Below are 22,848 nucleotides of genomic sequence, written 5' to 3'. Positions count from 1 at the left end.
CACTAAATGTGAGATACATTGCACGGTTTAAATTGTTTTGGGTCAGACATAACCAAGTCTGGACTACTTCGCTATATTCTAGATGAAACTTCAGCGATCACAAACCAATGACATCCCTTTGCCTAAGTTCAAGACATAATATTTATAGATACAGCCCCACTGATATTGTGATTTGTCTAAGTCAGAGGTCATTTACCAAAGCCATACCTTCAAAATTATTATTGAAGACAAAGCATTAGTCACAAAGGCCTGTCATTAGTTCATTTAGTCATGTCATTGAGCATGAATTTATTTAAATAAATTGAATATGCATTTATTTAAATACTTTTCTTCTGGGGGGGGGGGAAGAAGGTGAACTAAAGGGATACATATGACAATAGGATTCTGGTGGAGGAAATGACCTAGAAAATATTCTGAAGCAGCAAACTTTATCCCGCTGGTGTGTTAAATGAGTAGTAAGTTAAGAGAGGGCAGGGATGATAATATCAAAATGTTTAGGCCAATTTAAGGTTTCCTCAATCAGCTGTGGAATGACACAGTTGAACCTTCATTTAATCAACGTTGCCATGACTGCTATTTGAGGAATCTTATGTAGAGTCTTAGGCAGAAACATTGCTACCAATTGAAAGGTTAATGCACTAATTCCAAATGAGATTATACTTAAGAGCAGGGTGGTATCATTAAGGATTAGATGATTCTGAATATATTTCAAGGACTATATGCTATGCCATCTTCCACAAACAACTCTTTTTTAATTAATATTATTTATTACAGTTTATTCACTTTGTATCCCAGCTGTGCCCCCCTCCCTCTTCTCCTCCCAATCCCGCCCTCCCTCCCTTTTCTCCCCCTAAACCCCTCCCCTAGCCCACTGATAGGTGTGGACCTATCAGTTCTCATCAGGACTGGCTGCATTGTCTTCCCCTTGTGGCCTGGCAAGGCAGGGGGGAGATGATCAGAGAGACTGCCACAGAGTTCATGCCAGAGACAGCCCCAGTTCCCCTTACTAGGGTACCCACTTAAAGAATGAGTCTATGGGCTACATCTTAGCAGAGGTTTCAGGTACTCTCCATGCATGGTCCTTGGTTGGGGTATCAGTTTCTTCACGGGGCTTCTTGGCCCAGGTTTTTTTTTGTTTTGTTTTGTTTTTTTTGGTTTTTTTTTTTTTGGCTCTGTTGGTCTCCTTTTGGAGCTTCTGTCCCCTCCAGGTCTTTCTATCTCTCCCTTCTTTCATAAAATTCCCAGCACTGTGCCCAAAGATTATCTATGAGTCTCAGCCTCAGCTTCAATACCTTGATGAATAGAGTCTTTTGGAGGCCATCAGTGGTAGGCTCCTATCGTGTTGCCTGTCTTCTCCCGCTTCCAATGTCTATCATGCACAAACAACTCTTTTAATGTAAATGCTGTGATTTACTTTAGTATATAAAAAATTTAATTTCCTTCTCAACATCTCTGAAGCTATATTGTTTTTCCTAAAAAGAATTGTATTATTGTGACACCTAGTAAATATTGTTTTAAGTCTTCAGTTTAGTTGAATTGATCTTAAGAGTGAATTTTTCATGGAATCTTAGTTAGAAATGCCAGTTCCAATTAATTTAGGGAGTCTGTCTGTAAAAGTTATGCAAAGCAGCATTTGATCCTGAAAGTTACAGCCAGCTTTCATTTTTACTGATTTTTACTTCAAGGGAGGAGTTTTTTAAATCCAGGAATTAATGAAGGATTGATCTTTATAAGCTTGTCATATAAAAGTTTGGTCAAAATCTACCAAGTAGTTTAAATGGTTCAGCATGTGAGAGAAATGTTCAAAGAGGAAACTGTACAATTCCTACATTAAAAGCATTGAAACTTGGGCATTTGGTGGTGTCTCTTTCATCTTATGTTAGTCAGTGTGATGACTTACACTCTTTGTCTCAGGATCTCTGGAGATTGTTCCTTTTCGTCAATCTGTTCCCCTATTCTTCATCCCCTCTGCCTTGTACACAATGACTTTTTTTGTTTCTTCTTTTGATTACAGGCAGTGTTTTAAAATGAGGATAATTAACCTTGGTAAGACAATTTACAGCCCTAATAAGTGAAAAAAAGAAAAGAAAAAAGTTGTAGTAAGAACATACACATAAGAATAATATGCATTTTTTGTAAGGTGTTTGTGTGTGTATTTATAATTCTGCTCAATTATCAAACACAAAGCATGTGCTTTTTTACTGTATGTAGACAAGAAATGTTTTTTAGAATGTGTGCCTGCCTTTGTTCTGATTGAAAGTAAACCTAACTTCTTTGACCATGCCATTCATACATATGCATCTTTTTACCTGTACCTGTAGATGAAACCTGGTCCTTATGTCCCCAAATAGATGCATTATTACCAGGTGTAGGTTATTTTCAGCTTAGCTCAAGATCTACAAGCTAATCCCATGTATAGTTGGAATCCATAGTATCATGGAGAATATCTTGTTTTACCATAACACACTGGTTCTCAATGTGTGCACATGCCCTCGCAGCATCGGCATCAATTGCAGACCTATTACCAACTGAGATCCTAAGCTCTGTCTCAGACTCATGCACGCGAAGCTGGCAGGGATGGGGGATCGATGATTCTTACATGCACTAGAGAGCAGGTGGAAATGTAAACTTTCCAGTCTTTACAGAATTTGCTATGGTAGAGAGACTTGTTGAAATGACTACGTTCCTTGTTTTCTTGATCTTCATTAGCAGGCTGGTCCTGTCATATAGTATTCTCAGAATCTGAGCTCCAGTAGCCTCCTTGGTAGCCTCAAGAGCACCTATGTCCCTCCCACTGCTAAGTGTCACTGGTCCTGAGTTGTATTTTGCTAATGCCTCACTTCCAAGTTGTGCTGTAGATGAATGTTGGGACTCTGTAACTGAAGTGGCTGTATGGGAAAAATTCTGGTGTCCCTCCTTGTTCCAGCATGATTAATATCAGTTCCTTAAACTCTTTGAAATGCTTTGGTTTCAGTGGTAAATTAGACTGTAGTGAATGTAAATTATATGAAATTCTGGCAACTATTGGAAATTTGTCAAAGAAGCCTTCAATGAGAAAAACATTTAGGACATAAAAACGAAAGAAACTTAAATGCAGTGATAAAGCAAGACAGAACTAGAGAACCCACTTGGTGAATGAGCTGCTGAGGGCTACATCTGAGCAAGGGTTCTAGGTTATATCCATGAATTGACCTTGGTTGGAGTATCAGTCTCTGAAAACACCCCTGTGCCCAGAATTTTTGGATCTGTTGCTCTCCTTCTAAAGCTCCTGTTCTTAACTATCTTCCTGGTAAGGCTGCTCCCCCATCAGCGGAAAGAAGGGGAAGATAGTTAAGACCTGGAGCTTTAGAAGGAGAGCAACAGATCCAAAAATTCTGGGCACAGGGGTCTTTTCAGAGACTGATACTCCAACCAAGGTCTTAACTATCTTCCCCTTCTTTCATATTAGTCCCTGCACTCTGTCCAAAGTTTGACTATGAGTCTCAGCATCTGCTTTGATACCTTACTGGTTAAAGTCTTTCAGAGTCCCTCTCTGGAGGCTCCTGTCCTGTTGCTTGTTTTCTCCCTCTTCCAGTGTCCATCCTGTTTGTCTCTCTGAGTGAGGATGGACTGTCTCTGACATGAACTCAGTGGCCTGCTCTTTGATCACCTTCCGCTGATGGGGGAGCAGCCTTACCAGGTCATAGGGAAAGACAATGCAGCCAGTCCTGATGAAACCTGATAGGCTAGGTTGAACTTTAAAAATACTTCAACTAAGCAATGGCTGTTATTATAATTTTTAAAGATATATATATTTATTTATTATGTATATAATGTTCTGCCTGCACGTATGCCTGCATGCCAGCAGACGGCACTGGACCTCATTATAGACGGTTATGAGCCACCATATGGTTGCTGGGAACGGAACTGAGCCAACTCTCCAGCCCTTATTATAAATTCTTAAAACTTATTTTTCTTTTATTTTTTAATGTAGGACAGATATTTAAGATTAAGGGCAGTAATCTTTAATAAACACTAAACAATGGGCTTTTTCAACAGCTACCTGAGCATTTGTGCTTTTAAATGTTTTTCTGTTCTTATTTTTATTTTTGACTTTCTAATCATTTCTATTATTAGTAATTAGTATCAAAATTTTGATCTCCAAAAAACCAGAAAGCTCAGAAACAAAAACAACTGATAACTAGATCAGAAGCTTGCAAATCTGCAGATGCGTGGATGGCTTGAACATAGCTGTGTCATCCTTTGATTTGATTTTAACGTAAATCTCTCCTTAAAATTATGCGTAAACTAGTGTTGCAATTGAGAAATCCCCATCTTTCAAAAAGTTCCTTTTTGTCCCTGTTTACATATAGATAGGGTCAAATTTTGACATATTTTATGTTATTTTGCCAGTAGGGCAAATCTGTAGGCTACCATTTCATAATTCTTGAGATACAGTTTTAAAGAATTGTGTGACACTAGCTTCATCAACCTACCCTTGCGACGCTGATCTGAAATAGTCTCCAAAATGTGAGCTTGTTAATGTTCAGCCTCCTTTAATTGCTAATTGTAATTTAGAGTTATTTATTGCTAAGTTTACCTTTCTATGTCCTTTCAATAATTTCAGCAGAAAATAATTATTTTTCTCAGAATGGACACACTTGTTTGCTTGCATATGTCAGGGATGGGTATTATTTTAAAGCACCAACAGTTAAAATAGATATGACTTGCATTTATTATATTTCCTTAAATGTTCATTTTACTGCCTGCTTGAATAGATTGTAGAAGATTCCTTTTTAAAAAATTTTATTTTAGCACATAGAAATATAGAATTTTCATGATACCATGTAATTATGGGAAAGGTATATGAAGCATAACTAAATAAAGAGCCTGGCATTAAATCTTGGCTTCAGATCAGTGCTTCTGTCACACTTATTTGTTATTGCAAATAGTTATTACTTTTTGAGTGAAGCTTGCTTATTTTACTTTGCAGGTCAGTTTCTTCTGGAAGAATCTCGCCTCACAGAAGCAGCCGAGATGGCAAAAAAAGCAGCTGAGCTTGACAGCACGGAGTTTGATGTCGTCTTCAATGCTGCCCACATGCTCAGGTCAGTTTTTGTTTCTGTATCTTGCACCTATGATCCTCTCGCTTGTAGAAAACACTTCATTATACTAATTTCCCTACTGCACCATCATAGCCTACATTTTTAAATGAATCATGCTGCTTAACCAGATAAAAATTAATAAGAACTACTTCAGTCACTATGATCCATTGTGCAGGGAAGATGAGCTTGCAAGGTCCAGAAAATTATTGAGATGCTCCCACCCACTTCTCCCCCCCCCTCCAATGGTTATTACAAACAGAGAATGGTAAATGTAAATTTAATCGTTGTCTAACTAAATGTCTCTCAAATATAAATATTACATCAATTCATCAAATGTGCCCCCTGTATTTGTGTTATTAGAATAAGCATCACTGAATGTGACATGGGGATATGTGTTAATGTGTTTGATAGGGGGGAACCATTATCAAATACAAATATAGTTAAATACATGAAATACTCAAAGTGACTTTGTATTCAACACTATCAATGTCTTGAAAAAATACATTGTTAGACCATTAAGGCTTGTGTTTCAGAAGAGTGACTTCAAAAGCTAGTTACAGCAGCAACAAAAAACTTGGATTAAAAAAAAAATGTCAACTGTTTTCATTGTAAATATTAGGATAAAAGGGGGTCAGTACCTCCGAAAGGGCTGTTTTAGATGACAGGAAGAAATTCAGAAACTCAAGCAGATTAAAGAATAGTATTTGTTAGTAAATATGTGTGCTCTTTTGTCCATACTCTCACTGAATTTCTCCCCACTAAATCCTCACCAGTGTGTTTCATCTAGTGATGTCCACAGGACATCTGTGTGCACAATCTTTACCACAAATAATTATACACATATAAAGTGAGGATTGATCCTCACCTTTAACCTCTTACTGAAAACTTCATAAATTCACATGCAGCAGTGAGAATGAATATAAAGAAATACTATGGAACATTTATCCAGTTCCTCTAATGTTGATGCCATCTAAAACTACAGTACCTTTTCAGTCAGTATGTTGACACTGATAGAGTCCAGGAGTCATAATGTGCACCTGTACCCATGTGTGTGTGTGTTTCTATAAATTTGTTATGTGTAGGTTTATATGCTTATCACTGGACTCAAGATACAGCTCTATCATGAGTCTCAGCATCAGCATTTTCATTCATGTGGTACTTTTGTCCCCACTAATCCATTTACCACAGATCCCCCCCCCCAGAAACCAGTGTGTAAAGCAAATATTAGATAATTTTTATGGATCAATTAAGATTGTTATTATGTTGTATTAAAATTATATCGTAGTCCTCTTCCTGGGGTTTTTGACAGTTTTTAAGTACCTTGGTTCAAGCAGTATGTAGACATGATTGGATTTCTGTTATATGAACTCTCTGCATTAATGTTAGCAATCATAAAGTACTTCTTATTCAGTGAGCCAAAGAAATGTGACGTATAGGTTCAGGATGTGGCTCAGTTGTTAGTTGTTTAGCGTGTACAAAATCAATACCCAGGACTTCATAGAAGCAAAGTATATTAGAAACTGACTATAATCACAACAGCCTGGAGGTGGAAACAGAAGTTAAAGGTCTTGTTTGTCTTTGTTTAGACTCTGAGGCCAGTCTAAACCCTGTTTCAAAGAGACACAATGAAAAAAATGACATATACAAATAGGAGGCAAGAATCAATTAGTTAGTTGTCTGTATGTTTACAAAATAGAGTATACCCAATGTAAGTGTCTTCAATGTAAGGATGACAGGTGACTTTTTTTTAAGACATTTAATTTGAGGATACATTTAAGTGCTGATATAGTGAAGAACACTTTGCTTTCTTCCTGAATGAAATGCTGGGCTTAGTCACAGTAAGCAATTGTGAGGAGGGGAGGGTATGTTTCTATAGGTTAATTCATCTTAGTCATCATAAACACTTTCATCAGCAAGATGTTTTGCTACATAGAACATCACCATCTGGAATTCAAGGTCTATCAAGGGAAACACACACACATACACACATAAGAAAAACCTCCACTTGTAGGTTTTCCTTTGTTACCATAATGCTAGAACCAGTGGAAAGTTTTCCTTACACATCAGCATTGTAGAAACTTTTAGGTTCATCATTAGAGTCTTCTCTGGAGATTTCTACACTCTGTACTCCTCATTAAGTTGCTGTCACTCAACACCTTTTTGGACTGACTTCAAGTAAGATTGAAGAAACCTGATCATAACCTACTTAATTGGTAGCAATTTCCAGGAATATCTTATGTAACTTTCTGCTTTTCAACTTAATCCAATGCTAGTATTTATATGTGCTGTGTGCTGTATTAACCAGGATTCTCTACAGGAACAGAACTTACATACATACACATATATAGGCACACACACACACAAACACAAGCATACACACACATGCACACACACACACATGCAAGGGAGACTTATTTGAATGGTTTACAGGCTGTGGTCCAACTAGTCCAACAATTGTTGTCTATTTAATGGAAAATCACAATAGTAGTTCAGTACAGGAGACAGAATGTCTCAGCCGGCCTCAAGTACCCACCAAAAATCTGAAAGATGTAAGCTCTAATGGCAGTGAAGTGATGGAATTGCTAGTCTCCCTAGCAAGCAGGCAAAGAGAACATACTTTCTTCTTCCATGACCTTTATGTAAACTGTCAGCAGAAGCTGTGGCCCAATTAAAGGTGCATCTTCCCACCTCAAAAGATCTGAATTAAAGTGGATTTTCCAATTCAAATGATTTAATTCAGAAATAATCCCTTGCGGGTGTTCCCAGCCTTTTGGGTTTTAGTTAATTCCAGATGGAGTCAAGTTGACAACCAAGTGCTTACTGTACAAACTGACTTCAAATCTCATTTTTAGTATCCAAGACTATTCGTAGATTTGTTGAAAGTACTAAAAAACATTTTTTGTTTTCCCTTGAATACAATTTTGTTAGAAATGTCATAAGCGATCAATATTGTGTAATTTTGTATACTAAGTATTCTCAGGGAGGTCCAAATTCTAAGCTGATTTTGATATCAAATCTTTCATTGGGAGCTTTTTACTTAGTAAGTACTACTCTTCCCTGTCAGAAATAATATTTGATGACTCTGTCTGCCACTAGGCTCAGAAAATTTTGCCGTGAAGGGCCTGTGCCACCATCCCTCAGAACCAGAAGGGCATCCTGTGGGGCCCAGCTGCCTCCTGTTGTGCCTGCTCCATTTTCTAAAGGCATCTCATTGGTGAAGCCTGAGTCATGTGCTAGAAGCAAGTTAGAAGGTGAAAGAGTGCCAGGCTCTGCTTTGCTTAAGAATGTGAAATCCATGTCGTGGCTTTTTACCAAATACTTCTACAAGGCCTACAAGGGCGGTGATTGGTAATTGCAAATGCAAAGTTTCAATGCACATTGACAATACGTGATGACACTTTTAGGACTTCAAATAAAACTAAAATACTACTAGATGCTTCCAGAGGAGACCTTTTCTTTTTGTTTGTAAAGCAGACTGATTATCATCAAAGGGAAATATCAAAGGAACTTGAAGTGTTTGAACTCAGTGGAATCATGTCTATGTAGTTGTGAGAGGAAACAATTGAACCAAGCCTTCTGTTAAAAAAAACATGTTGTAGGAAGGTATATATCCAGCTTTTCCCCCTCAGAACTGGAAGTTGGAATGAGAGTATGAATTTATTTGGTATCTAAGAAGAAGTCAAGAGACAAGAAAATCACATTTTACCTGGTTCGTCGACTTTGGCATAGAATTTTGTTGTTTTTTCTTTATTGAACTTACTTGCTGAGGGATGAATGCAGCATTTATTCTGATGTCTTCTGCCTCCTTGGCACTGGGTTTTCCATGTATACCTGACACTCTCCAATCCTACCTACACAAATGCAAGGAATACGTTGATATTCTCATTTTGTAGCTGGAGATCCTGAGGCTCCCATCATTGCTTCTCAAAGTTGGTAAAGATAGAATCTGAATGCAGTGTATCCTGCATTATTCATTATCACAGGCTCTCTTCATCTTTATAGCTATGTGAGTTCCCAGAAACTATGATATTTACTAAAAGAGAAAGACGTATAGAAAGTGACAGTTTGTCACATAGGTAAATCCCAAATGATATGGCCTCTCTGTTGTCTTTAAATGAAATTTTTTAATGGTAAATCCTAGGAAGTAGGTTTATGGGTTCATTGGAACAATTACTCCAATCTTGTATCAGTAGGATACAAAACTTATAGAAACATCATCCTCATCATGGACTATGCCTGTTTTTATTCACACAACTTGGACAAATGTGCTCTTCCTGTTTTTGTTTTTTTTTTCTTTTTTTCAGGCACAAAGGTACAAACAATCACTGCTTCCAGTGCAGTGAGAATTGCCCAACTGTGTCATGCCACCTGGTTCTGATTGCTTTCCTAATTTTTAGAACAGAATGAGTAGATGAGCAAGAATCATTATATTGTAATTTCCCCACTCAAGCAGCACAGTATTAAATGATTATATGCTGTACAAACACAGAATTTAAAAGTAATAACTTTTTTATTAGTTCTGCTGGAGGTGACATAAAATTTAAATTCTTAGATGAAAAAGAAACAGAATCAATGTAATCTCTCTCTCTCTCTCTCTCTCTCTCTCTCTCTCTGTGTGTGTGTGTATACATGTCTGTATACGTTTGGGGTAAATGCAAACTTACCCTGTAATAGTCTTTGGTTTTGCATCTGTGAACTCTACTAACTACAGGCAAAAAATATAAGGGGAACAATATATTTGTATATATACTGACTTGCTTAGAAAATGATGCTCAAAAGATGCAGCAGAGCACCTTTTGATTGTATTTATGGTCTGTTAGGTGCTGAAACTGATGGGGGGTTCATTTAAAGTAATGGGAGATCTGCATCAGTTCTGTGTATATGAAGAAATTAAACATCAAGAGGTTTTTGGTATCTAAGGGAGCCTAGGGACTTCGTTTTTAATTTTAATTTTAATTTTTCTTCACTATTTATTCAATATATATCTCAATTGAAACACCATCCCTCAACTTTCTCTACTCTTACCCTTTCTCCCTCTCTCTTCTCCCTCTCTCCTTCCCCTGGTCCACTGAAAGGTGGAGTTTTTCACTATTGCCATCTGCCCAAAGCTTATTAAGTCTCATCAGAACTGCCAGGATCCTCTTCTTCCATGGCCTGGCAAGGCTGCATCATCAGGGGTGAGTGATCAAAGAGCAGTCAACTGAGTTCATGATAGAGGCAGCCCCTGATCCCCTCTGTCAGAGATTCCTGTGGAGGCTGAGCTGCCAATCAGCCACATCTGAACAGGGGGTCTAGGTCCTCTCCATGCATGGTCCTCCATTGGTGCATCAGTCTCTGCAGGACCCCCTGGGCTCAGATATTTTAACTTTGTTGGTCTCCTTGTGGGGCTCCTGTTCCCTCCATGTCCCTCTATTCCCACTCCTCTCTTCTTCCATAAGATTCCCTGTGCTCTGCCCAAAGTTTGGCCATGAGTCTCAGCATCTGCTTCCATCCCCTGATGGGTGTATCCTAACAGAGGACCCTCTATAGTAGGCTTCCAGTGCTTCTGGTATCTATCCTGTTTGACATTATGAATGAGGTTAAGCATCCTCCCTAGGGTCCTTCTTAGCGTTTAGCTTCTTTATGTCTGTAGATGACTATCCTATATTATAATGCTAATATCCACTTAAAAGTGAGTGTATACAGAGCTAAGCAGAGAATTCTCAACAGAGGAATATTGAATGGCAGCGAATCACTTAAAGAAATGCTCAACATCCTTAGTCATGAGGGAGATGCAAATCAACACAACTCTGAGATTCCATCCTACACCAATCAGAATGGCTAAGACTAGAGACTTCTTGAATCAATCCTCAAGACAAATAAAGCTTCAAAGGCTGTCTAAGTTGTGTGGTTTCTCCTTTAATTTTTCCTTCCTTCCTTCCTTCCTTCCTTCCTTCCTTCTTTCTTTTTTCTTTCTTTCTTTCTTTCTTTCTTTCTTTCTTTCTTTCTTTCTTTCTTTCTTTCTTTCTTTCTTTCTTTCTTCTTGACAGTTACTCTTCTCTGTTCCCTTTTAAAAAATGGAGACAAAGACTTACAGGTCTTATAACTATTTTTAATGTCTTGACAGAATTTTCCTCGAAGGAGTTTATAAGCAATTTATTTTAGATACTTCATTACACGGATCATCCTTTCCCATTGTTTTAGATATGTGAGATTGTGGGTTTGCTATTTTAAGATGTTCCATACACTACATAAAATAAATAATAAATGAAAAATGACCATAAGCATGTAAGAAAAGTAAGATTTTTCAGCTATTTTAAACAGGTGTATACTAACAGTCTGGGAGACTCAAGTCTTGCGTTCCATCCTTAACAATTCACTTTGGAAGTGTCTAAAATTGTTTATTAGAATCCCCAAAGCAAAGAACAGAATAATGCTTATTTCCTTACTTTTTAAAAGCTGCTTAATGATTTAGTCATTTTTTACAATTAAGGCTTGATAAGTATTCCAAGAACCTCTCTTTCAAAAGGGGAATATAAAATATAACCTACACAATAAAATGGACTCTGAACACTTCCTCATGAGTTTTCTCTCTTGTCCAGAGAATAAATCAGGTTTATAAATGACCATTCTGTGCCTAGAAATGACACATTCCTTTACCTGGTTTTCTATGTGCTGTCATAAATACCTTCTGATTAGTAATAAAAAAAAAGACTTCCTGAGACTTTTAAATAATAGAAACAAAGTTCTATAGTGGAGATTAATTTTGTACATATGCGGCATATATAATAAATCCTGTTTTTTCCTTTCCTTCAGAATTATCAGTTGTAATTCTAGCTTGAATTAACTCTTCTGAATATTTCCTTTGAGCATTAAACTGCTGTATTAGTTACTTTTTATGGCTTTGATAAAAATGCCTGACAAAATGCAATGCAAAGGAAGCAAGGTTTACTTTGGCTTGCAGTTTGAGGGGTTACCATCCATCATGATGGGAGAGGCATAGGCTGGCAGGAGTTTGTGGTAATAGTCACAGTGCCTTTGTGGTATGGAAGCAGAGACCTGACAGGAAGGTCTTCAGTAATAAGGAAATTCAAGGCCATTCCCAGGACTTATGACCTCCAGCAAAGCATCTGTTTCTCCCAAAGGTCCTTCAACCTCTGTCCCACTGGAAGAACCAAGTATTCACACAGGAGCCTATGGGAAAACATTTCACATTTATCCACAGTTACCATTGAAGAATGTATTGACTTAACTCATAATCGTTTTAAAATTCAGTTGCTTGATACCATAGAAACATTTTGTCTACTGGAGACCTCAGTTTCTCTTTTGATCAGTATATAGTAGCCTTATGAATTGGAGGTTGCAAGAAACTGTTAGTAGTGGCCATACTTTCAATACTCGATATCTACTGTTTGATCTAACTTCAAGGCACTTACTTCCTTGTAGTATCAAGTTACTCTAATTTCCTACCTTCGTGGCTTTTAAGTTCCTCTGGAGGAAACCCTCCCAGGGCATGACCTAAAGAATTCTGGTTCAAGTTTCCAAGTGAATCTGAACCAAAGCGAATCTGTAATTTGGTGGAGGGCACCTTCATTAAATACCCTTGTGAGAGACGCTTTACTGTTTCATACCAGACTTGAGTACTTTTCTTGACATATTGAGGTTGAACTTTGATATTTATGAGAATATAAACTGCAGTGACACATTGTAACAAGCCACAAGTCTAGCAGAGCCTTGGCTCAGGTTTGGTATTATAGTTTGGGTTTTTCTTTCTTCTTTACTTTCTTTATAACTTCCACTAAAAATTGTTTTTTAGTGGAAGTGTTTCTGATTATTATTCCTTTAAACATTAGTAAGATATGCCTGATTCTCCAGAGCAATGTTATCTTTAGTTATTCCTATAATTTATATGTCTGCATGGGGTATGTCTTTTTGCTGTTTATTTGTCTTGACTAAAGTGAAAATTCAATATACTAAATAAGGCTGACTGGCCTTCTCTTTTAAAACCTGACTGTGGTTCACTAATTGAGAGACTTGACTCATGTATTCTGTTTGTTTCTACTCTCTCTGTCTTCTTGTTGTTGCCAAAGTTTATTAACTTTACAGCTTTTTTGGCCTTGTGGTGTGTGTGTGTGTGTGTGTGTGTGTGTGTGTGTGTGTGTGTGTGCGCATACACATATCCGTGCATGTTGCATGTGTGGTAGCATATGTGTATTTGCAGGTGCATATGTTTGTATATATGTATGAAAGGCCAGAGGCTAAAGTTGGGTGTTTTTCTCAATTGATTTTCCTATATTAAGACAAGCTATCTCATTTGAAGAACCCAGAGCTCACTAATTTGACCAGTGTAGTTAGACAGGTTTTTTTGTTTGTTTGTTTGTTTGTTTGTTTGTTTGTTTTGTTTTTGTTTTTCTGGGGATCGTCCCCATCTTTTTCTTTTACTGGTTGAGGTTGTAAGCAGGCTGCCATGCCCACCTGGCATTCATGTGGGTTCTGGGAATCCAGAATTATGCCCTCATGCTTCTGTAATAACCCTTTACCTCCTGAGCCTTTCCCCTAAGAACACTACTCCCCTTTAAAGCTAATCCCATAGCCATTTCATGTTGTTGTCATATCATAGTTAATGCAGTGTATGTCATCTGAAACTAATCTTGGCATTTTCTCATAGCTTTTATTCTGTAATCCTCATGTATATTTATTTACTAGACAGCAGTTCACTTCTAAGATTTTTAAAAATATATCTTGTTATCTGCCATCAGAGAAGGTCTTCTGAAGCTGCATAGTCAAAAAAAAAAACACTATATTTTGGCAACTAGCTGACATTTTGTGTCATCTACTGACAAGTTGACTGATCGTAGTCTTTGGTGATAGGCAGCAAACAAGTTATCTGTTAGATTCAGTGTGAATTCTGTTTTTGTACGAAAGCTGTGCCATTCCTGGGTTTGACTACAAGCAAGAAAACTGACTGTGGTTATAGTGAGACTAAAGAATCCACTGCTGGGATGGGATGGAGTTTCCACTTAGCATGGAAAGGGCACTGGTTTAATACCAAGTGCCACCACCCCACAAACAATGCATTTATAGACTGGAGGCTTTGAATTATCACAACACACTCTAAACCCAGTGGCTACAAACTATATGAACTATTGTGCTATGGTCATTGTCTGCAGGAAGAGTCTAGGCTCCACATAACCTCTTTTCTTACACCATTGTGAGTGAATTCTGACTATGCCATCATCTTCCTTTTCTTTTCTTTTCTTTTCTTTCTTTTCTTTTCTTTTCTTTTCTTTTCCATCTTTTTTTTTTCCTGAATTAAAAAGGGCAAGTGGGAACATCCAGTTACCTGAGATGAGGTCACTTGCCCACATCAGTTACTATCTAGTAAGAAGAGAAATATTCTGAGATATATGTGTGGTGCATGTGTGTGTATGTGAACATGCATACATGTGTGTTTGTGTGTGTGTGCATGTATCCGTGGACACACACGCAGAAGCCTGAGGAAGACATTGTTTGTCTTTCTCTATTATTTTACACCTTAGTGTTTTCAACAGGGTCTCTTACCAAACCAAGAGTTCGCCTCTTAGCTAGACTGGCTGGCCAGCAAACTCCCAGGATGCACCTGTACCTTCATCCCAATTCTGGGAATGCAAACATGTACTGCCATGTGTGGGTGCTAGGTATATGAATTTGAGTCCTCCTGTTCTTGCAGCGAGGACTTTACCCATTGAACCATCTCCAAAACCAATTATTTTTATTAAATTTTTATTTTTCATATTAATTACCGTTTATTCACTTTGTATCCTAGCTCTCCCCCATTCCCTCCCAATCCCACCATCCCTCCCTCATCTCCTCCCATGCCCCTTTCCAAGTCCACTGATAAAGGAAGTTTTCCTCTTTTTCCATCTGACCCTAGCCCATCAGGTCTCATCAGGACTGGCTGCATTCTCTTCCTCTGTGTCCTGGTAAGGTTGCTCCCCCTCAGGGGGAGGTGATCAAAGAGCCAGCCACTGAGTTCATGTCACAGGCCCTCCCTCTTCCTCTTACTAGGGAACCCACTTGGATACTGAGCTGCCAAGGGTTACATCTGAGCAAGAGTTCTAGGTTATATCCACGAATGTCCTTGGTTGGAGTATAAGTCTCAGAAAAGAGCGCTGTGCCCAGATTTATTGGTTCTGTTGCTCTCCTTGTGGTGCTCCTGTCCTCACCAGGTCTTACTATCTCCCCTATATTTCATAAGATTCTCTGCACTCTGCCCAAAGTTTGGTTATGAGTTTCAGCATCTGCTTTGATATACTGCTGGGTAGAGTCTTTCAGAGGCCCTCTGTGCTAGGCTCCTGTCCTACCCAATTACTTGTATCTAAAATTTTATTTTTTGTTGTCATAAAACAGTTGGTTTCTGAGTTCATGCCAGAGAAAGCCCCTTCTCCCATTACTAAGGACCACACTTGAAGACTGAGTCTATGGGTTACATCGGAGTCAGGGTTTTAAGTCCTCTCCAGGCATTGTCCTTGGTTGGTGGCAGGCTCTCTGATCACCCCCCCCCCACCGAGGGGAGCAGCCTTGCCAGGCCAGAGAGGAAGACAATGCAGCCAGTCCTGATGAGACCTGATAGGCTAGGGTCAGACAGAAGGGGAGGAGGACCTCCCCTATCAGTGGAATAGAGGTAAAGCATAGGGGAAAGAAGAGGGAGGGTAGGTGGGATTGGGAGGAGACGAGTAAGGGAGCCACAGCCAGGATACAAATTGAATAAATTATAATAACTGATAATAATAATAATAATAATATTAAAAAGAATAAAGGAAGACCTAAAAAGACAATTGGTTTCATTATATTTTCATACATATATCATCATATTTTGTTTATATGTGTGTGTGAAAGAGAGTGTGGGTAAAATAAATATACAATTTTTTTTCTTGCAAATGTTTACTTTAAAATGCACAACTAGGGGATGAAGAGGTGGTGGTTTTGAATGTTTATTGCTTTTGCAAAGGACCCAAAAGTTCAGGTCCTAACACCAATGCCCCACAGCTCATAACTGCCTCAACACCAGTTCCAAATGGATCTAGCACCCTCTTCTGGCCTCCGTGAGAACCTGCATGCTCGTGATGCACTTAAACACATGCAGGTACACATACATGCATACAAATGTATTTTAAAACCATAGCTAAATATTTTGACATTTGATTTTTAAACTTTTTTTCTAGGTTATCATTTTGAAACTTCAGAATCTAAATATATTACTTGAGTTACCTTGAAAGTGGAAATACCTTTTCCTATGGCAAATATGTAAATGTAAGGTAGCAATACCCACCAAATGAGAATGTCCTCAGATACCATTTATGATGCTTTAAAAAGAAGAGGAAGTTCATTTCAAGTTTTCTTTATGGGAACTTACTATTTAGGCAATGTGTTTGATTTTTTTTAAATTATGTGTCATTCCTCTCAATAATGCTTTAACTCTAAAATACTTCGTGTAATTTTATTGTGTTTTTCTTTGACAGACAAGCTAGCCTCAATGAAGCAGCTGAGAAGTATTATGATCTGGCAGCAAGACTGAGACCTAATGTAAGTACTTTCCCAGCAAGCACCACCACTGAAGGCATGGTCCTGGCATTGCAGTGGTGAATGAGTATTCACACTGCCTTGTTTAATCTTGTCCTCCCTGGCTTCTCTGTTTGAATATCTACTGTACAGCCCCTCCATCCACATACCACCCACACAGTTCACGTTTCTCTGTCTTTTCCAGAAATTCTCTTTCCTCTCTGCAAATCACTTTTAGCCTTTATTATCAAAGTACAGGTCTGATCATTGCTAAATACTTTTTATTTGGGTGAATCTTCAAATTCTGTGAAGACTTTTTTTTTTCTTCAAGTGATAAATACTTATTGTTTGTCTTTCACTGCATTCCTTCAGCTGTGTACCCACTTCATATTCTAAGAATCCTCATTTTTAATAACTTGGCTTTGCAAATTTATTGGTAATGTTTTCATCAGAAGTGTTCCCTGGGTAGCCTCACTTTCAGGAAGTACGAGGGATATAAATTAGATCATTACTGTTGAAATGGAATTGCTATTTATAAGAAGCCAATAGATGCTTTTATAGCAGCCTGACAAGCAGGTTTTTTCACAGCACCAAATTCCTGTACTGAACATTTATTTTTATATACACTCTACACCACTGGACAACAATGAAACCTTCTCCCCTAATCCCCAAATGTAGACCATGCACTTGAGAAATGCAATTTTCCAACAATAATGAAAATGCATCTGTGGTTGCAATACAAATAATGGAATAAGCCTTGTTTCTTTCTAGTGTTGCATCTCTTTGGCAAATACATATCCAGGAGCTACATTGATAAGGAGGCAGGGATCACAGACCATGCCATGAATCAGGAAACAGTCCACTAATTGATAGAGTATTGTGACTCCTGTGGAGGTTTAGTCTTGTCAGAGTGGAGCCCTATGAGAAACTAGTGTGTATTGGTTTCTTTCTTTGTTTTCCATTTAACCATATGAGTTTAACCACGAATATGAATTTCAAGTTGCATTTGCTGTAATATATTATAATATAAAGACAATGAAATACGTTGAGTCTTCATCATAAAAGACAGATTATCATAGCAAAAACATACACTTTTTTTATTATTTTATGACAAGGAGATCTTCAGAAATGAAGGCCCAAAGAAGGAGAGGGAATTTTTTTTTAAGTATTTGATGTTCAAATACAACTGGAAGACTGAGGAGCACAACGCAATAGTAGCAGATGGAGGCGATTCAGAAGTTATAGATGGAGGGAATGGCAGCAGATTCTCAGATTCTCCTGTGTCCCGTGACCAGAGATAAAAATGCAAATGACTGCCTCAGCACTTCCTTCACAGGAAAGCACAAGGAAAAGTCGCAGGACCACCCTTCTTCCATCCTCTTCTCAATCCCTTTATTTCTACATACTCAGTTTTCCAAGATGCCATGACCCACAGCAGCTGTCCTGAACCAGTCCGCATAGTTACAAGATAATGGAGGGATGGACAAGCCATTTACAACAGAAAATAAAATGCTATTGGCAAGAACAAGGACAGCTAAAGTATACTGTACACTTATGAGTCACTGGCTTTGTCAGATACTTCATGAGAATTTGCTTATTGCAAATCACAGCTGCTTTTGTGCCCTCTGAGTGTTGAAGGGTGGAAAAGTTAAGGCTTCACCTGGCAGCACAACTTTATAGAGTCACTTGGTCATTTAGCCTACTGTCCTCAGGGAAAAAGAGCTTAACACATTTTAAGGGGTGGTATGTGTGTACCGCAAGAGGGCATACACGTCATGTATCTGGCAAGCCAGCGTAAGAGTCAATTTGTTTACCCACTTCGTATGTTTACTGGATACCAGGTACTAGTCTAGGCACTGGAGTCAGAGCCTCCCCATCAGAAATGTAAAATCTGGGCTGAAGACAGGGAAGAAATAAGGAAGATGTGTGATGTCTCAGTCAGCCCCCCCATTTTTAGAGCAAGATGAAGCAGTATGGAGGATTAGGAGTGCAACAGGAAAAACGAAAACCAAAAAAAAAAAAGCTTTGTAAGATGTTTAAGCTTGACTCCTTTGTGTAGTTTTTACAACTGAAGGGTTAAGAAGCATTACAGCTGTAATTGCATTAATGGCAAGCAACAGAGGGATTTGTTTTTGTTTTCCCTTGATTTCCCTTGATGTTGATCAATATATTTTGTTCTAAACAAATGTAAACTACATGATAATTTAGATGAGTTTTTATTCATTGAAAATCAGCCTCTTCAAATGTCACTTTTAATTTTTCATGTGATTGGTTAAATGATGGTTTTTATCACAGTATAATGAAATAGGGAAACACAGTATCTAAGTCATTTGGCCTCTAAAAAGGAAAAGGTATCACAGGGAACAGGCCTAACTTATAAAGTTTTTTTTTTATTACTATTGAGTAGCCAAATCAGAAAAGCAATGTTTAATTGCCAATGTGAAACCTTTTCCTCAAGAAATCCCAAAATATTTCATCCTACATATGCTACAGATCGCTTTTATTCAAATCATCTTTTCCATATCTGATGATAGTAGTTTTGATTGGCTTTGTTATAAAGTTCATATTTAACAACAAGTAAATGATGTTTTAATTGATAGACAAACAGACATACATTTTCCCCAATTAATTTTCTAATCGTTCGGGTTTTTGGTTGATAATCCACTGTACATAAAGTGTCACTGCGGCCAGAATGGTGGAATTACAAACTATGCCAGTAATATTTCTTCTCTGAAGTAGATAATTATTTGAGCAATAGCTATAACTTAGTAAGGATTCTGCATTTGATCTAAATAAAAGCACCTGCCTAACATTTATCTTGCTGTTTATTCCCCATTGTTTTCTAAGAACATTTTGTTCTTAACACACTTTAACAGATGCTCTTGTCAGTTACTCAATTATATGAGAGAAGTGCTAACAGATATCAGCTTTCCTTGCCTATTGAAATAGTTCCATTTCCTGTCCTTTTTATTTTGCTCATCTACACAATAAGCCAACCTTACTCTTACTTTTCAAAAGTTTTTTTTTTTCCTCTGTTTGCTTAAGTAAATACCATTGTCAGTGTGGCCATCAGCATGCTGAATATGGGTAACTAAAACTCTAACTGTGCTCCTGTGAGGTCATAGCTGTGCACTGTAAAGGGGGTAGCTTGTGTGATATCTCTTTTTTTTTCAGGCTTTGATACAGTTTAATGACATCTAAAGAATTTCCAATCATTTCATTTTTGACAAATTTCTTCACAGTTCTTTTCTTTCTCTGCATATATCTCATACCCATGTGTTTCTTATACTATCTCATCTTTAGTTCGTTAATGTTTTCCAGTGCCTCTTGTCTTTTCCAGTTTTTATCTAAAAACCAGAGGCAATTTATAAGCAACTCCAGAATTTTTTTTCCAAATCTGTTACTTTTTGAATAAATATTATTAGTTTAGTAATTAACTCAGATAAATAGATAAAAACCACCCACTACATTACATTACTACTTATGTTTTTAGGTGTGATAGGCCTTAAAATGAATTTTTATCACTGGCCTATATCATTGGTGATATCTCTTATTACCACCATGTTTGAAAAGTTCATGATGGAGCTGGAGAGATGGTTCAGTGCCTAAGAGCGTGAGTTTGCCTTCCAGCAGCCACTGCAGCGCAACCACCTCTAACCCCAGTGTGATGGATGCCTTCTCCTGGCCTCCACTCCTACCCCCACACACTTCTACAAGTTAACATAAAGTCATTTTTAAAAGATTTTTATTTCTGGGATATGCTTATTTCTTAACACAGTACTGATTTCATTTCTTTTAATACACCCGGCAGCTTTTTTCTCCAAAAGCATATTGTTTTACAGAATTTATTTCGAAAGGAATTAACCGTTCACAGTGTAGCTCCAGTGATAGAATAGCAAATAACGGAAGAGTTCTAATTTATTAGAAACACTATATAATTTTAGATTCAGCCTCGTCTGCCTCAGCAGTGTTCAGTGTGTTGCCTTACTGAAGTGCATAACTAGAGAACTGTGATTGTTGACAGCACACATCATAAGTATGTTTAATCTAGCATGGCATATTCCATCTTAAAATTTTATTTAGCTGATATAATGTGGAAATTGCTCTAAAAGTAGATGTCTTGTTACATTAAAGCATTTTTACAATAAAAAAGTTTTTACCAGCATAGGGTTCGTTAGTGCTTCTTTTTATAAGTGAGTTGAGCTTTGTGTGGACTTAACTCTGTGACAGTCCTTTTTCATCCACCTCCCCCATCCACTTAAGCACATCCCAAACTGCTGACTCCTGAGAACTGGAGGGAACATTTAAAGGAAACTACTTTGTTCTTTGATTGGGAATGAAGCCAAAGTTTGCATTATCTTAGAGATAAAAGAATTTAATGTGAAGAATGGGGAATTTGCATGGTACAAAGTCACCTTTACTTGACTTCTTATCCACTCTGGAGTCTAGAGGGTAAAATTTCGAGTGCTCGGGTGTTCAGGACAGATTTGTTTATGGTCTATGGTCATCTCACTCATTTTTAATTCAAGTGTCAACATTATATACAACTATGTCCTATGCAATAGAGTTTCAGTTAGGAAAATTTAACTCTGACCTTGAGAAACTTACAATATAATATAAGAAAGGAGAGGAGGACAGGGCATGTGAATCTCAGTCCTCAAATATCAGAGCAATAAATAACACTATCTAATAAGGGCTTTGTGGGGGACACAAACTAGGTGCTAAATAAATGATAGGAGAAATTACTTTCATCTGGGTTAGTCTAAAAGGGCTTTGACTTGGAGTAGGAAAGCTTAAAGAATCCTTAAATAACAGAATTTTATAGGACATTTTAGGAAGAAGAGAAGGAAGAGAATTTGGACAAGGGGGTTATATTTATGTATAGTGGTAGAGAGCACAATGGAAAAAGGTGGACTTGATTAGTCACAGAAAGACAGAAATACATTGAGTATCGTACTTAAAGATCAGAAGTGTGTATTCTGTAATTTTGATGAATAGTATGACAGTAGAAAGTAGTAATTGAGGATGACATAAAAATATGTATTATGTTCAGAGAAGTAGGATGGAGAGATCCAGCCTTCATAGAACCAAATAAAAGATCATTGTAAGCACAGGGCAGTGAAGAGGAAGAACAGGGATAGAATGGAATAGAAAAAAAAACTTACATATGCTAAGCAGTACTTGATAGCATGTGAATAGAAAAAAAATTGCTCACAATAAGTGCTTCAGCTTTTGAATACAGGTAATCTGGAAACAAAAAAATACCATAAAGAGAAATAAGATCATAAGAGTAATGTGTTTATTTCAAGAACACAGTCTTAAGTTTGAACTTTGCATATTCTGAATGAACATAAGAATGTGTGGGTTTGTGTAGTGCTGTGTCTGTTGTATATGCACATATAGGTAGGTGTGGGGGGGGAGCGGTTGTGGAAACCAGCAGTTGACTTTGTGTGTCTTTTTCTTTTTTTTTTAAATCTTTTATTTATTTTTTATTAATTACACTTTATTCATTTTGTATCCCCCCATAAGCCCCTCCCTCCTCCCCTGCCGATCCCACCCTCCCTCCCCTTTCTGCATGCATGCCACTCCCCAAGTCCACTGATAGGGGAGGTCCTCCTCTCCTTCTTTCTGATCTTAGTCTATCAGTTCTCATCAAAAGTGGCTGCATTGTCCTCTACTGTGGCCTGGTAAGGCTGCTCCCCCCTCAGGGGGAAGTGATCAACCAGCAGGCCAATCAGATTATGTCAGAGGCAGTCCCTCTTCCCATTACTATGGAACCCACTTGGACACTGAACTGCCATGGGCTACACCTGTGCAGGGGTTCCAGGTCATCTCCACAAATAGTCCTTGGTTGGAGTATGAGTCTCTGGGAAGTTCCCTGTGTTCAAATTATCTTGTTCTGTTGCTCTGCTTGTGGAGTTCCCGTTCCCTCCAGCTCTTACTATCTCCCACTTCTTACATAAAATTCCATTCACTCTGCCCATCAGTTGGCCATCAGGCTCAGCATCTGCTTTGACAGTCTATACTGCAGAAGCTTTCAGAGGCCCTCTGTGGCAGGTTTCAAGGTTGTTTCCTGTTTTCTTCTGGCTTTCAGAGGCCCTCTGTAGCGGGTTCCGAGGTTGTTTCCTATTTTCGTTTTCTTCTGATGTCCATCCTCTTTGCCTTTCAGGATGGGGATTGAACATTTTAGTTAGGGTCCTCTCTTTTGCTTAGTTTGTTTAGATGTACAGCTTTTAGTGGGTTT

At 37.9% G+C, this 22,848-nt stretch overlaps 1 protein-coding gene across 1 annotated transcript in view; it reads left to right on the top strand.

Moving 5' to 3' along the window:
* Tmtc2 (transmembrane O-mannosyltransferase targeting cadherins 2) overlaps window positions 1-22,848 on the top strand; it is a 419,447-nt gene that overhangs the window by 334,887 nt on the left and 61,712 nt on the right. Inside the window, exons 10-11 of the mRNA XM_055627937.1 lie at window positions 4,973-5,087; window positions 16,565-16,628. Coding sequence (XP_055483912.1) covers window positions 4,973-5,087; window positions 16,565-16,628 — 179 coding nt within the window. The remainder of the gene's footprint in view (window positions 1-4,972; window positions 5,088-16,564; window positions 16,629-22,848) is intronic.

Source organism: Psammomys obesus, unplaced genomic scaffold (genome assembly GCF_907164565.1).
Source record: "Psammomys obesus unplaced genomic scaffold, mPsaObe1.curated_primary_1811, whole genome shotgun sequence".
Classification (NCBI taxonomy): Eukaryota; Metazoa; Chordata; class Mammalia; order Rodentia; family Muridae; genus Psammomys; species Psammomys obesus.
This window is presented reverse-complemented; position numbering and strand designations above follow the sequence as displayed.